The sequence below is a fragment of the Leiobunum rupestre genome, chromosome 7 (genome assembly GCF_980474605.1).
Source record: "Leiobunum rupestre chromosome 7, qqLeiRupe1.1.hap1, whole genome shotgun sequence".
Lineage (NCBI taxonomy): Eukaryota > Metazoa > Arthropoda > Arachnida > Opiliones > Sclerosomatidae > Leiobunum > Leiobunum rupestre.
In genome coordinates, this window is record NC_143390.1 from 21169773 (window position 1) to 21183113 (window position 13341).

The following is a 13341-nucleotide window of genomic DNA, read 5'->3' on the forward strand; positions in this document are numbered from 1 at the left end:
AATACTTTCAAAAGTAAATATTTAAGTCTAAGAGCTGTAAAGCTATTTATTTAACATTCTCCAAGTCTGTATCCAACGTTGGAAACGGCGAAAATACCAGTGCCACCGATTGATCGAACTTGAGCGGTGATGAAAAACTAGGGAACAAATACCGTTAATAGATCGATTTACAATTTTTAACTGGCAAAGACGATATTAAAGGGGTAAAATTCATCCGAGGTAACGTGGTGATGGCGTTATTTTTTAGTAGATGGTGCTCTGATAGCAACATGACGTCATAATTTTGATTTTCAACGATTGGTTGAAAGTTTTCAGTTTTTAGTGGAGAACGGTTTTGTCGAGATTTAAAATACAAAATTATCTTCCCTGATTGGATAGTTTTAAATTGTATTAAAGCGCCGTCTATGGCGGAGAAGGCTAACTACTGTTAATTAATAACTTCTTAAACAGTTTATTTTTCATAAACTTTATAGTGTCGCCATCTACCTCAAACATTATTAAATAGGAAGGTACCTCGGGTGGATTTCGCCCATTTTTGCATATTTTCCTGTAGGTAATATGTGAATGCGTCTATAATCAATGATTGAAAATTATAGTACGTGGTCGCCTAACACTTACCCTAGAATCATCGTCAGCTTCGTTGATAGTGAACTGGAATTTGACCCATTGGGCCGAACTTCTCGCACTCTCGTAAATGCTGTCGGTACCGTGTTGGTTTTGCTTGAAGACGTCGAAATTGTAAACGTCTTGACCTTCAGCGAGGTAGTCGAACGAGAAACAAGCCTTGTCGCGGCCGTAAAGACTGTAATGCGGCGTGATCAAACGACCGCCGACACTTCCGGTGTCCTTGATATCCATTACCAACATATAACCTGTAAGATGGTACTTATATATAAGAATGACACGCTCCTTACAAATTTTCTATAAGAAAAACAAATGCGTACCTTCCCGACCACCGATGGAGGCGTATTTACGAGTGAAATAAGAGCCCATGTTTTCTTGGTTGACAATTCCGCAATCGTCGTGGTCGAAGGTGCACAAGAGATCCGGAACGTCCGGAGGTGGTGGACGAACTTCGCCTGTGGTTTATCATAGCGTAATCAATAATTAAATGCATTCTTGAACGGATAAATAATCAGGTAAAATGCATTCTCGAACGAATAAATAATCAGGTAAAATGCATTCTCGAACGAATAAATAATCTGGTAAAATGCATTCTCGAACGAATAAATAATCAGGTAAAATGCATTCTCGAACGAATAAATAATCTGGTAAAATGCATTCTCGAACGAATAAATAATCTGGTAAAATGCATTCTCGAACGAATAAATAATCTGGTAAAATGCATTCTCGAACGAATAAATAATCAGGTAAAATACATTCTCGAACGAATAAATAATCAGGTAAAATGCATTCTCGAACGAATAAATAATCAGGTAAAATGCATTCTCAAACGAATAAATCTAACCGTTGCATTGGTAAAGACGATTGACCCTTCGGACATCGCTGTCACTCAAGCCAGTTTTCTTCCAAACGGGTCCGATCATCACTCCTGGCTGAAGTACTTTGACGGTTGGTGAAACTCCATCCTTGGAGAATGCAGTCTCTTCGTACAACATGATGGATTTGTAGTCGAAGTTCTCGTTCAAATTGTTATGTTCGTAGTATTTCATTTTGTTAAATTGCTCTTGGTATCCGTCCAAGATGTTGTCCCATTGAACCTCGATGTATTCGTCTCTATCAGCCCTAGCTTGCTCGTGGTAGAATCCGATGGCGTGCCCGAACTCGTGCAAAACCAATCCCTTCCAGTGACAACCGGTGCCCAAGGACATGTACTGCATTCCGCCCATGCGACCAACCATCGACCAACATCTGAAACAACAGTCGAGTATCAGATTCGGTAGTATCCGTCATCATGATCCGCGTACCCTTGGTACCATTCTACTTGAATGTAATCCGGAACTTCGTTGGGCTGAACCTCTACGAAACGAAGGCAGGTTTTCTGGTGGTAATCCTCGAGACCTTCGTAAATGTACTGTCTAATAGGCTCTACAAAAAATCACGTTAAGTACCGTCTATACGGGCTGTGATAAACAGGGGCGTAGGAACGTTCTAGAAGATGGAGGGGGCAAAGATAAACGAAAATTGGTCTGGAGAATGGTTTTGAAATTTTAATAGAGTGTAGCTTCTCCGATTGCATGTGTACTGTTTACTGCTATGTAAATTGGCGGGAAATGACCGAAATTTAAACACAGTTGAAGCTTTTAAAATGATAATTTGAGACTTTTGAAGATTTCATCTGACCAAAAAGGTGGAGGGGGCAATAACATTAGTTGCCCTTCCCAGCAAAATTTTACGCCCCTGATGATAGAAAAGGCTTAAAGCAAACCAGCTGATTTTCCAATAGTGTAATAAACCACACCATCTTTCCACAATTTCTTAGCGTCGACGATCGCGTTGTAACTCTAGACAGAAACAAACGAGAAAATGGAAAAGGTGGACACGAGAAACGCTAAGCGAAGAAACCAACCTCAGGAGGCAATATCATATCACCCTGGAAAAGTCCGTTGTTATAGAGGGGTTCATCTCCCAAATTGAGGAGTGGACCTAAAGGATTAACAAAACGTCAGACTTCATCCGAATCAGATCGCTAATTCAATGGTAACCTCACCAGCATTCGCCAGGTACAAGATCGAAAGAGCCAAAACACTAGCGACGATAGCCATCTTCGGAACTTCCCAAAATGTTACGTATTTCGCAGAAGCGTCTAATTTAAATTGTTTAAATTTGCCGATAATGAAGTACCTTGGCTTCGATCGATTAGTATACAGTGAGAATGGGATAAGTGAAACAGCTGGCCACGCCTGATAGTGCATTATGCTAAATATTACCATTATATATGAGTCAAGGTTACTGGAATCTCAGCTGCTCATCTTCACAGAAAGGAAATTCAAGTGGTACGTATGGAAGATAAACCGCTTAATTGTAAGCTTACATATACCGAAACTAGTGTAAACAAGTTGGCAAGCCAAAATATACCTCTCCTCGGAACAGCTTTTAATTTTCAGTGAAGCGTAACTGTATCCGTGGTTCTGCGGTAGAACGCTCACCTGTCGTTCGAGAGGGCTCGGGTTCGAATCCCGGCCGATTAAAAAGTTATACTACACCCAATGACAAAAAGAGGGCGCTTTTGGAAAAACCTTTTCTCGAAAATGCGAACGCGTACGCAGGCCTGACAGACATACCCACCCACAGACAGACAGACAGACAGACACGGTTGTTGTATAACCCCTCCTAGGGTACAAAGTCCCCTCGGAGAGGTAAAAATTAATGCGTATTATAAGCTCAATTTAAGTTTTTATTGGCATTTTCGATACATAAAAGATACATTATCTAATGCAAGAACGCCCTTGGCGAGTGATCCAGTATCCATGAAATAGACAGAAATGAAGAACTAGAAAAATAAGTTACAAAATGTAAGATTCCAAATTTAAAAACGTGTTGATGTTAACGGTAATAGTTAGTGTAGGGTGCTGTTTCCACGCGTGGCACGAAGGGCTTGCCACCACCCTCCTACGAATCGCAAGATTATAAAAAGGCATTAAAAGCCTACAGTGGTGCCAAGGGTATTAGTCTAGTTGATTACTAGTAAAACTGAATTGGGCAGATTTTTAAATTCCAATATTAATAAATGAGTTTTAACAAGATTTTGATGAAAAGCCCATGGATTTCCTAAAGTATCAACAAACTTTAGGGGTTCAGAACGAAAATTAAAATATCTTACCCGCTTTTCAACCAAATATTTGGAAAATACCCTACTTTTTGAGTTAAAATGCCCCTCAACTAGGACGCATATACGTCGAGGGGTCCAACTTTTGATTTTTTATTTTATTTCTGCATTTCTGGAATAACAGCTCGAGAACATATCTTTCAACTGGTATATGTTTGATTTCTGGTAAATGGGATTTTTAAAATACCACATTTTTCATGTAATACTTACAAGGAGACATGCCGTAGTGTTTTTCCCCGATTTATTTCAAACTCGGTGGTTAAGTTGACCTTCATGCACCTTAAAAAGCAAAACGTTTCAAAGGCCATTCGTTTTGTCATGCTACCAAAAATGTATTTCACAACTCAAGTTTAAACTTTATCTATGTGAAATAGCATGGCAAAATCACGGATTGTAAACCCTTACGAATTTACTACATTTTATTGATTTTACCCATTTTTATAAATTTTACCTAATTGTTTTTCCTAAATTTTAATTTTTGAATTTTTTTTAAATCAATCGGTGATTTTGCCATGCTATTTTACGCAGAAAAACTTTAAATTTGAGTTGTGAAAAACATTTTTGGTTGCCATGGCAAAGTGAATGGTTATTGAAACGTCTTCCTTTGGGAGCTTTCAAGGTACATCAAGGTCTACTTAACCCGACTTAACGCACGAGTTTGAAAAAAATCGGATAGAAAAACCTGGGGATGTCTCCTTGTTAGTTTGATGTTAAAAAAATGTGCAATTGTGATTGCATGACTCGGTGAAAGAATAATCAGCTAGGCTAATACACAAAGGCACCACCTTAAGCCTAAGTCATCAAGTGACTTTTGAAGCCATTAATTCAGGTGGCCGGGTAACAATGCGTAGGAGGGTGGTGGCAAGTCCTTCATGCCACGCGAGCGAACAGCTCCCTACACTAACTATTACCGTTAACCTCAACAAGTATTTTAGAATATTCTAGGAAAGCCTGAAAAAGCATACTCTGGCTTCTTCGTCCTCGGGAGAGACGTCGAAAGATGCGTTCCTCCAAAGTGCGCTCGCAGTTTTATTGTTGAATATGTGTTTTGATTCCTTGCCAGTTTTCAAGACGCTAATTTCGTAGATGTCTTTGCCATCCATGTAATAATCGAAAGAGAAACAGCCAGCGACGCGGTTCAACATGGGGTACATCGGAGATTGTATATTCACGTAGATTTTGTCCACGTATCTCGCATCCGCGACCAAGACGTTACCTTCAAGATATTATCTTTTGCAAAAGTCATCTTCTTAATACTTAATCTTTTTAGACTACCACGTACTTGACCTTCCACCCAAGTACCTGACCTCCCGACTGAATCCCTGTTCGGCAGTCCTCTGTCCAAACTGACAGTCGTGCTCTTCGAAATCGCATTCGAAGTCGGGTGCCATCTTTGGCTCGGGGCGCACTTGCCCTATTTTAAAAATCTCGAAAATTAAAGCTATAGCTTTCCCAAAGCTCTTGAAATTCCAAAAAAGGATTGCTAGCTTTAAAACGCTCAGTATTTTTTGCCATTTCAAGAGCCTTTGGAAACTTAGCTTAAACGTTTAAGCCTAATACCATAAGTAACATAATAACAATAAGTATAACGAGATTTTCAACCAAACTGATTTTCATAGTTATTGCGCAGTTAAGATGTTTTCTCAGCACAGAGCCCTCTAGTGTCTAAAATACGCGAGACTTCCGTTAAACCAAAATATCTGGTTTCCGATAGATAGGCGGAATATTAGACTAAAGGTTAGTTCCCACTTGGCGAATTTTCGAGACGTATAAAATTTTCGCGCAACGAAAAAAGACGCGTTTTTTCGGTCGCTGGGGAAGCGGTTCTCACTTTAGCGCGAAAATTTAAAAACGCTGAAAACAACTCGTGCGGGTTTTTAGTTATGTTTTAAGCCTAACATAAAACATCAGTTCAAAATGAACCAAATGGATGTTCCTGTTGATAATTTCAATAAATAAACGAATCTATTCGTGAGATAATTACCTTTACTTCAGTATCTTGGTCAAGTTGGCTGAGCCGCTTTTCTAAAGACCTAGGCTTAATAAGTGACGGACGGGAGCGGAATAGATCGAGGGAACGCGTTTTGTGATTGGCTGAAACTTTTTATCGCCAAGGTGTGGACGTCAAAAAATAGAATATTCGCTAGATACCGCGGAGACGCGACTTTAGCGGCAAATTTGAAAAAAATCGCAAATTTTATTCGCGAGCGTCAATTTTCAGCGCGAAAATTGGTTTTTTCGCTAAGTGGGAACTAAGCTTTAAATGATAAAATTTAAAAACGTTTTTCTCGGCGCCACGAGCTCATGTTATTTTATCACGCGTGATTCGCACGCGGGCTTCAAAACAAAGTCAAAGCCCCTCGCGACTCCAGAACGTGCTCTCCGATATTAGGCTTAAATTTTTATCAAAAATAGTCATCCAAAACGGTAAGTCGCGAGTCCAAGTCACAGCTTGAAGAGAGTATCAGTGCCGAAAAAAGGTTCGGTTAGAAAATTAGCATTTCAGCAATAGGAAGTGTCATACTTATTGTTACTATGTTACTTATGCTAATACTAATACCGAAACACTGGTAAAGTCTGTTGATCCTCCTCACGTCAGCCGCACTGAGACCAGGTTTCTGCCAAACAGGTCCAATGACGACACCTGGAGTTTTGACCCTCATCGTGATGGATTCCCCGTCCTTGGAGAAAGACTTCTCATCGTACAACATAATGGACTTGTAATCGAATTCCTCTCCGAGTAAATTATTTTCCCAGAACCACATCTTTTGGAACTGATTCTCTTGACCTACAAACGCGGTCGTGTGTCAACCTCGTCCTCAAATTTACCATTAAAAGAAGCGAAAGCAGACCTCTCAAGATATTCCTCCAAACGATCTCCACGAAATCGTCTCTGTCGGAGCGAGAGTGCTCGTGGAAGAGTCCGATGGCGTGTCCGAATTCGTGGATTATCAAGCCTCTGTGGGAACAACCATCACCCAAAGACAACAACTGCATACCGCCGCTCTTGCCCACATTGGACCAACACCTTTTATATCAAGAAAGACACTGCTACACTGCTGTCAGAGATTTATTAAAACCGAGGGGCAGATCACTTCCTAAGCTTGATTAACGACGCACCCCTCAAACGATTAAATCCGATTTAATCGTGATTATTTTGATTAAATTCAATTTAATCACGATTAAGTTGATTAAATCACGTTTAATTATGATTAGAATGTTTAAATCTGATTTAATCATGATTAAATGATTAAATCTGATTAAAATGATTAAATCCTGATTAAAATGATTAAATCCTGATTAAAATGATTAAATCCTGATTAAAAAATTATATCGTGATTAGTATGATTAAATCGTACTTTAGTTTTGATTTTAATGATAAATTCTCGATTCAACCGATTATATTGATTAAATCGTGATTAAAATGATTAAATCTGATTAAAATGATTAAATCTGTTTAAATGATTAAATCCTGATTAAAAAGATTAGATCATGATTAGAATGATTAAATATCGTTTAAATCGTGATTAGATTGATTAAATCGTGATTAGATTGATTAAATCGTGATTAGATTGATTAAATCGTGATTAGATTGATTAAATCGTGATTAGATTGATTAAATCGTGATTAGATTGATTAAATCGTGATTAGATTTTCTAATCTTGATTAGATTTTTTAATCTTGATTAGATTTTTTAATCTTGATTAGATTTTTTAATCTTGATTACCGTGATTTAATCATTTTACTATGATTAAGACGCACCCAAAATGGAAGTGACCTGCCCCTCGATTAAAACATAACAGAAGTTACCCCGTTCCCCATTGAACTCTGATGAAATCTTTAATGCTATTATCCCACGGTTTCTTCTCGACGAAAAGTAGACACGTCTTGATGTGGTACTCTTGCAAAGCGTCTTCAATCTCATCCCTAATATATTCTAAAGACAACATTTCCTATTTAAGCCCTTGATTTCTTCGTAAATTTTCATTTCCGACCTGTATACTGGGTCAGTTCGTAATAAACAACAGCATTCGGCCATAGAAGCCTCGGACTGACAATGGATGCTCTATCCTACAATGTTCATTCAATTATATAAGTTAGTACATAAGTTTATAATATTATTACATAAGTGTGACACTTCCTATTCTTCACAAGCTAAAGTTGTACTGACAAGGAGACTACCCGAGGTGTTACACACCGATTTTGTTCAAACTCGGGGGATTGGTAGACCTTCGTGTAACTTGAAAAATCCTAAAGGGATTTTATTCAATGGGCAACGGTTTTGCCATGGCAACGAAAAATGTTTTTGACAACATAAAATAACATGGGATTTTGACCGATTTCCCTGTGAAAAAAAATTTTAATAAATTGATAAAAATTAGACTAATTTTAATTTTTTCGTCAATTTTTATCAATTTATTTCAATTTTGTAAAATGTTTCATAGGGGGGATTGGAATCGGTCCAAATCCCATGTTATTTTCAATGGGAAAATTTCCATTCTAAGTTGTCAAAAACATTTTTCGTTACCATGGCAAAACCGTTGCCCATTGAATAAAATCCCTTTAGGATTTTTCAATTTACATGAAGGTCTACCAATGCCCCGAGTTTGAACAAAATCGGTGTGTTACACCTCGGGTAGTCTTCTTGTGAGAGCTAGTCACAAGACTGTCTGCATTACGAGCTTCGTCGCCGTTTTGCGTCCGCTTGCTAACACGTCACACGTAGCCTTTGACAGCGCCTCGCTAGGGGGAGATTTTCGTCTGGTGATGACGTCACTCCGTTACTAGCTCTCAGTAAAATATTCCCCAAAGTGACAAACTTATGGAGCAATATTATAGACTTATGGTTAATACCAAAAGTAGCATAAGACCCAAAAGTATGTCAGAACGGTATAGTAATTAATGAGAGTTTGTCGCAAAGTAAAAAAGGGAAACGAAGGGGGGGTCGGAAAATACGTCATCAAAATCGAGGTACTCCAGCGCCGCCGAGTGAGGCGTTTTAGAACGTATGTCTACGGGCGAGTAAATAGAAGAGAAAACATCGCGCCCGACCATAGACTAAATATAATGTTGCTAGTACTATTCCAACTATTAGGTTATGCAGTCTATAGTGTGACTAGGTCTCACTAGACATTTTAATAGGTGCGAAGGTACAGCTGACACACTTTTGGGTCTTATGCTACTTTTTTTAATACTACTACCATAAGCATCTAATATATTTCTTTGGAGATTAGTATCCATTTACCAATCCTGATAATACATATACGTTCAATGACTGATTTTTCAAAATATAATAAAAAATAGAGCTAAATACATCATCTGTTGATTTTCTAAAACGGTTTTAGATGTAAAATATAATTTATAAATAAGTAAATATCAATACTAAGTTTAATTTTAAATTTTACATAAGTAGGCGGAGTAATACGAGCGAAAGAAAAATAGTTCGTGGTGAAATATATTATATTTGTATATAATGTAATATCAGAAGTAAATGAACCTAAGTTATCAGACTGCTATACTCCCCATGTTGGAGGCGTTTTCCTTATGAAGTTACATTTTGACCTCGAATTTGAAATTTTGCGCGCTCTTAGGCCGAAAAAGAAACGTTTTTGTTTTTATGAAACAATTTTTATACATAGAAATAGCTGTACCCACAATTCCCAAGTGCAATTTATCGCGTCAAAAGACGGGGGTGGAAATGAGCTTTTATTTGACTCGATTTTCTCATCATTTTCATCAGGAAAACGCCCTCTGATTCTGAACGCTATTTCGATAACTTCGGTTCAGTTACTTCTGGTAATATTATAATAACAATTATAACAAAGCCTAGGCCATTTTAACAGCGATACAAAGTAATTTAAAGTTAATAACAAGATGCCATGGAAATATAAATACCAACAATCCCCGATGTACTAAATAATTTAAATTTGAACCAATTTTCAATCGTCTTGTACTTAATAAACCCAAGAGGAATTTTATCGAAATTGAATTTTTAGATAGTGAAACGCGAACACAGTAATTTAAATTAATTTTTGGGCAAAACGAATTTTTCGAGTTACCTTGTTTTGGAAATAAGATAGTGAAATGCGAACGCTTAAATTTAAATTAATTTTTGGGCAAAACGAGATTCAAATATCACAATAGTGCGTACGCGAGTTGTGGGGTCCCGCGAATTGGCCAGAAATCTCACTTAAAATTATTTTTTTTAATTAAACAGAAATGATCAGTACTAACAAATCCCTCGTGTGTAAAAACCACCTAAATCCGGGTATTTCGTAAGTTTTATCATTACTTTAAATTTGTTAGAGTTTAGCTTTTTTGCCCCCTTTTTATTATGGAGTTTTCAATTTTTTCGCGTAATTTAACAGAGGCATTTACATCGGGTGGTCGGGTTGTGGCTACTGTAGAGAGCTGTTGGCTCGCGTGGCATGCCGGGCTTGCCACCACCCTCCTACGCATTGTAACCCGGCCACCTGAATTAATGGCTTGGGTATTATAGTGAGTTGCAGGCTAAGAAAGACCAAATATATAGTACAGTCGGCGCAAGGATACCTCAGACCATTTCCGGCCAGTCGACCGCGCGTAATTTAAATTTGACCACTTTACAGTCAATTTCAAATTTCGTGAGTTTCATCGTTTTTTCGCGCCATCTAGGAACTGAAATTGGAATCTATTTTTTAATTTCATGTTGTCATGAGTTTAATTACTGAATGCAGCTAAAGAAGGTTCGATAATTGAAGCTCCAAATGTTTTAAATAGCCCAAGAGGTTACTATAAAAAGCATGATAAAGGTTTATTGTTAACAAGTAAAGAGAACAATATAATTTTAAACGTCTATAGCTCATTAAGACAACGTTACGCCCAAGAAAGCGTGGTAACTATTTTAAAAGAAACTGCCGATTTAACTGGTAAGACGTAGAAATAAATTTACAAAAATAAATAATTATACATACTATTTTATATTTAAGAATGATATAAATGCCTTATCTTTTAAATTTGCTCGCCACCACAATTATGAAATTTAAAAATAAAGATTCCAATTTCGGTCTCTAGATGGCGCTAAAAGACGACAAAAAGAGCAAAATTTGAATTTGACCGTAAAATGGCCAAAATTCAAATTTCGCGCGGTGGAATGACCGGAAACGATCTGAGGCATCCTTGCGCCGATTGTACTATATATTTTGTCTTTCTTAGCCTGCAACTCACTATAGCCTAGTGGATTATTATTATAACCAGTAGCGTCCCTACACTTACTATTGCTTTAAAACTACCGCAAGTTTTTATGGAAAGAGGAAACCGAAGTACTCGGAGGAAACCCCCTTTAATAAGAAGGGAGAGATTTTGCAAACTCAAGGCATAATGAATAGGCGATAGCATAAAATGAAAGGTGTACTGGGTAAAATTTCTTTCGGGAAACGTTTGAGCGCCATCAAACGGTAGAAACCTTTAAAAATAGTCACGTGGTTATAAAATTGCTTTAAAGTTTACCGTTGAACAGTAACTTCCAGCTTCATTAAATAAATCTTTACAAGTTTAACTTTAAAGAAAGTCATACTTAAATTTTTTAAAGAAAATAAAAGATAAATTTGTTAAACTTCATTTAACAACGATTCGGGCATTAGCATTATTATTGTAATAATCGAGAGGTCGGTCATTTGGCCAAATCCCGTACAAAATTTGGAAAACAATCCACAAATCCAAAATCCAAGAATTTTGCTCCCATAGACTTTATATGACAAATCCACAATAAAAAATCCAGGATTTTAAAAAAATCCAAAATCCAGTACACAAAACAGGCAAATGTCCGACCCCTCGGTAATAATTGTGACTATAAAATTGTAAAAAAAATAAAGACTTAGACTAAAGCACGTTTTTACCCTAGGCTTAGTGAAGCAGCCCCTATGTTTGGACCACGGCCAACCCCGATCGCGTAAGCGCTATATAGAAGTTGACAATGCTGTTATGAATTTCCGGGAACCTTTTAGCTAAGACCAAAACAACTTATGTTATCGCCTATGCCCCTTCCTAAATGGATACTTCACTCGTAAGGGATATCTTATTTACTTCTGTCACTACCGACTCCAACAAAACGGCACAAAACGACACCAAAACCAAACCAGATTACGCTTTAAAAGTTTCAAGAAAAAAATCGAATTTACGTTAAAATCGTCAGGATCAAATCCCGCAATATCTCCCTGGAAAAGCCCTATACAATTTGGGGTAAAGAAATATGTAAGGAATGTGAGGGGGTAATTTGAAACCGCTCTTTCACTCTGCGGGGGAGGGTGGGAACGTAAGCTCACCGCTGTTGAAAAGGGGTTGGTCTCCTCCCCCGACGTTGTCACTTGATTTCCCTGCGGAAGACGTCGGGAATTAAAATTTCCGGAGAAAGACGTAACTCGATATAGAGAGAAAATGAAATCGAAATTGAATATACTAACGGCTTAAGCCCGGCGTGGCTATGATCGATAGCGCCAAGATCAGGTTGACGGACACCGACATTTCTTAGACGGATCAAAGTGCTATTTAAATTAAATCCCCCGTTTTCATCAAAATGTAGCCTCATAGGTCTCGTCTTTAAATATTCTTTATCTTACCTTCAGATAAAATTGCGGTTATTCGTAAACAGAATATGGGAATTATATCATCTGTTTCCATGAATATTTAATATCTTCAAAAAGTGAAACCATTTTTAGATAAGTACTATCATGGTCATTCCGTTTAGGAGTGATATATTAGCCTACAACCGAGACATCTGGATTAAGTTTAAACGCACTCTCACCAGCTGAATTTTCTCACATAGGTAGCTTTTAGTTCTTTTATGAACAAGAGATGGCGTTGGAGTCTATCGCGACGCGTGCTACGAGCTATTCCAATCTCACTTCAATCTTTATTGTGAAAGTCGAACCTTATAGAGTAAAAGTATATGTGGCAAGGAATAAACTATATGCCCCAAAGTTAGAAATCAGTCACTCCAGGGGGCTGAAAATCCTCTCTCCGCTACCTTTGACTGTACAGCGTAGTTAAAGAAACCTCCGCTACTCTCATTGCCGCTACTATCTAATGGAACAAATTGAAAGAAAATAAGCAGTCCCGATCTCGACGCTAACTCAAATTTTGAGCTTGCGAGAGTGCGTTTAATCGTCAAATAATATCATAAGTTTATAATTTAATCATATAAGCAAGAATAAGGCTTAGTATGTTTGCACGTACAATATGCGAATGATAATTTATGAAAGGATAAAAAACTTCGTTAAATTTGCATATTTAATAAATTAAATATGCAAATTTAACGAAGTTTTTTTATCCTTTCATAAATTATAAGCAAGAATGTATTTATTTATACTCAGGGAAATGAATATGTCGAGACTATCGACGGACACGTTGAGGCCCTAACCCCGTCACGCTAAAGGGGGGGGGGGATGAGGCGGTCTTATTTTTTGCGTCGAAAAACGTAATTTTTAAGAACCAGTGAGATTGCAGTATTATTTCATTTTATTAAAGCGGAGGAGCATACCGGGGGCCCCAGCGGGTGGAATTGGAGAAACGCT

General features: G+C 37.6%; 2 protein-coding genes across 2 annotated transcripts; both read right to left on the reverse strand.

Annotated features, from left to right (window-relative positions):
• Positions 1-20: 20 nt before the first annotated feature.
• On the reverse strand, positions 21-3092 carry LOC149935105 (meprin A subunit alpha-like). Its single transcript, XM_090181003.1, has 9 exons — positions 3040-3092; positions 2672-2880; positions 2531-2607; positions 2390-2465; positions 1929-2049; positions 1469-1872; positions 945-1079; positions 619-872; positions 21-137 (listed from the first exon to the last, which is right to left on the reverse strand). Exons 2-9 carry the CDS (start codon positions 2874-2876, stop codon positions 51-53), a joined length of 1359 nt encoding a protein of 452 aa, XP_090037129.1. The 5' UTR covers positions 2877-2880; positions 3040-3092; the 3' UTR covers positions 21-50.
• Positions 3093-3337: 245 nt separating this feature from the next.
• Positions 3338-12346, reverse strand: LOC149935106 (astacin-like metalloprotease toxin 1). The gene is made up of 10 exons (XM_090153924.1): positions 12232-12346; positions 12094-12144; positions 11950-11996; positions 7786-7861; positions 7601-7727; positions 6643-6818; positions 6351-6578; positions 5073-5204; positions 4756-5006; positions 3338-3454 (listed from the first exon to the last, which is right to left on the reverse strand). Exons 1-10 carry the CDS (start codon positions 12290-12292, stop codon positions 3359-3361), a joined length of 1245 nt encoding a protein of 414 aa, XP_090010050.1. The 5' UTR covers positions 12293-12346; the 3' UTR covers positions 3338-3358.
• Between the last annotated feature and the right edge of the window lie 995 nt (positions 12347-13341).

Excerpts from the sequence above, each read along its gene's own strand:
- LOC149935106 (XM_090153924.1), bottom strand. The coding sequence starts at position 12,292 with ATGTCGGTGTCCGTCAACCTGATCTTGGCGCTATCGATCATAGCCACG. Across the intron at positions 12,145-12,231 it reads AGCCACGCCGGGCTTAAGCC|GGAAATCAAGTGACAACGTC; the intron begins GTTAGTATATTC and ends CGTCTTCCGCAG. Across the intron at positions 5,007-5,072 it reads GTACTTGGGTGGAAGGTCAA|GTAACGTCTTGGTCGCGGAT; the intron begins GTACGTGGTAGT and ends AATATCTTGAAG.
- LOC149935105 (XM_090181003.1), bottom strand. The coding sequence starts at position 2,876 with ATGCACTATCAGGCGTGGCCAGCTGTTTCACTTATCCCATTCTCACTG. Across the intron at positions 2,050-2,389 it reads CACTATTGGAAAATCAGCTG|AGCCTATTAGACAGTACATT; the intron begins GTTTGCTTTAAG and ends GATTTTTTGTAG. Across the intron at positions 1,873-1,928 it reads CAAGTAGAATGGTACCAAGG|ATGTTGGTCGATGGTTGGTC; the intron begins GTACGCGGATCA and ends CTGTTGTTTCAG.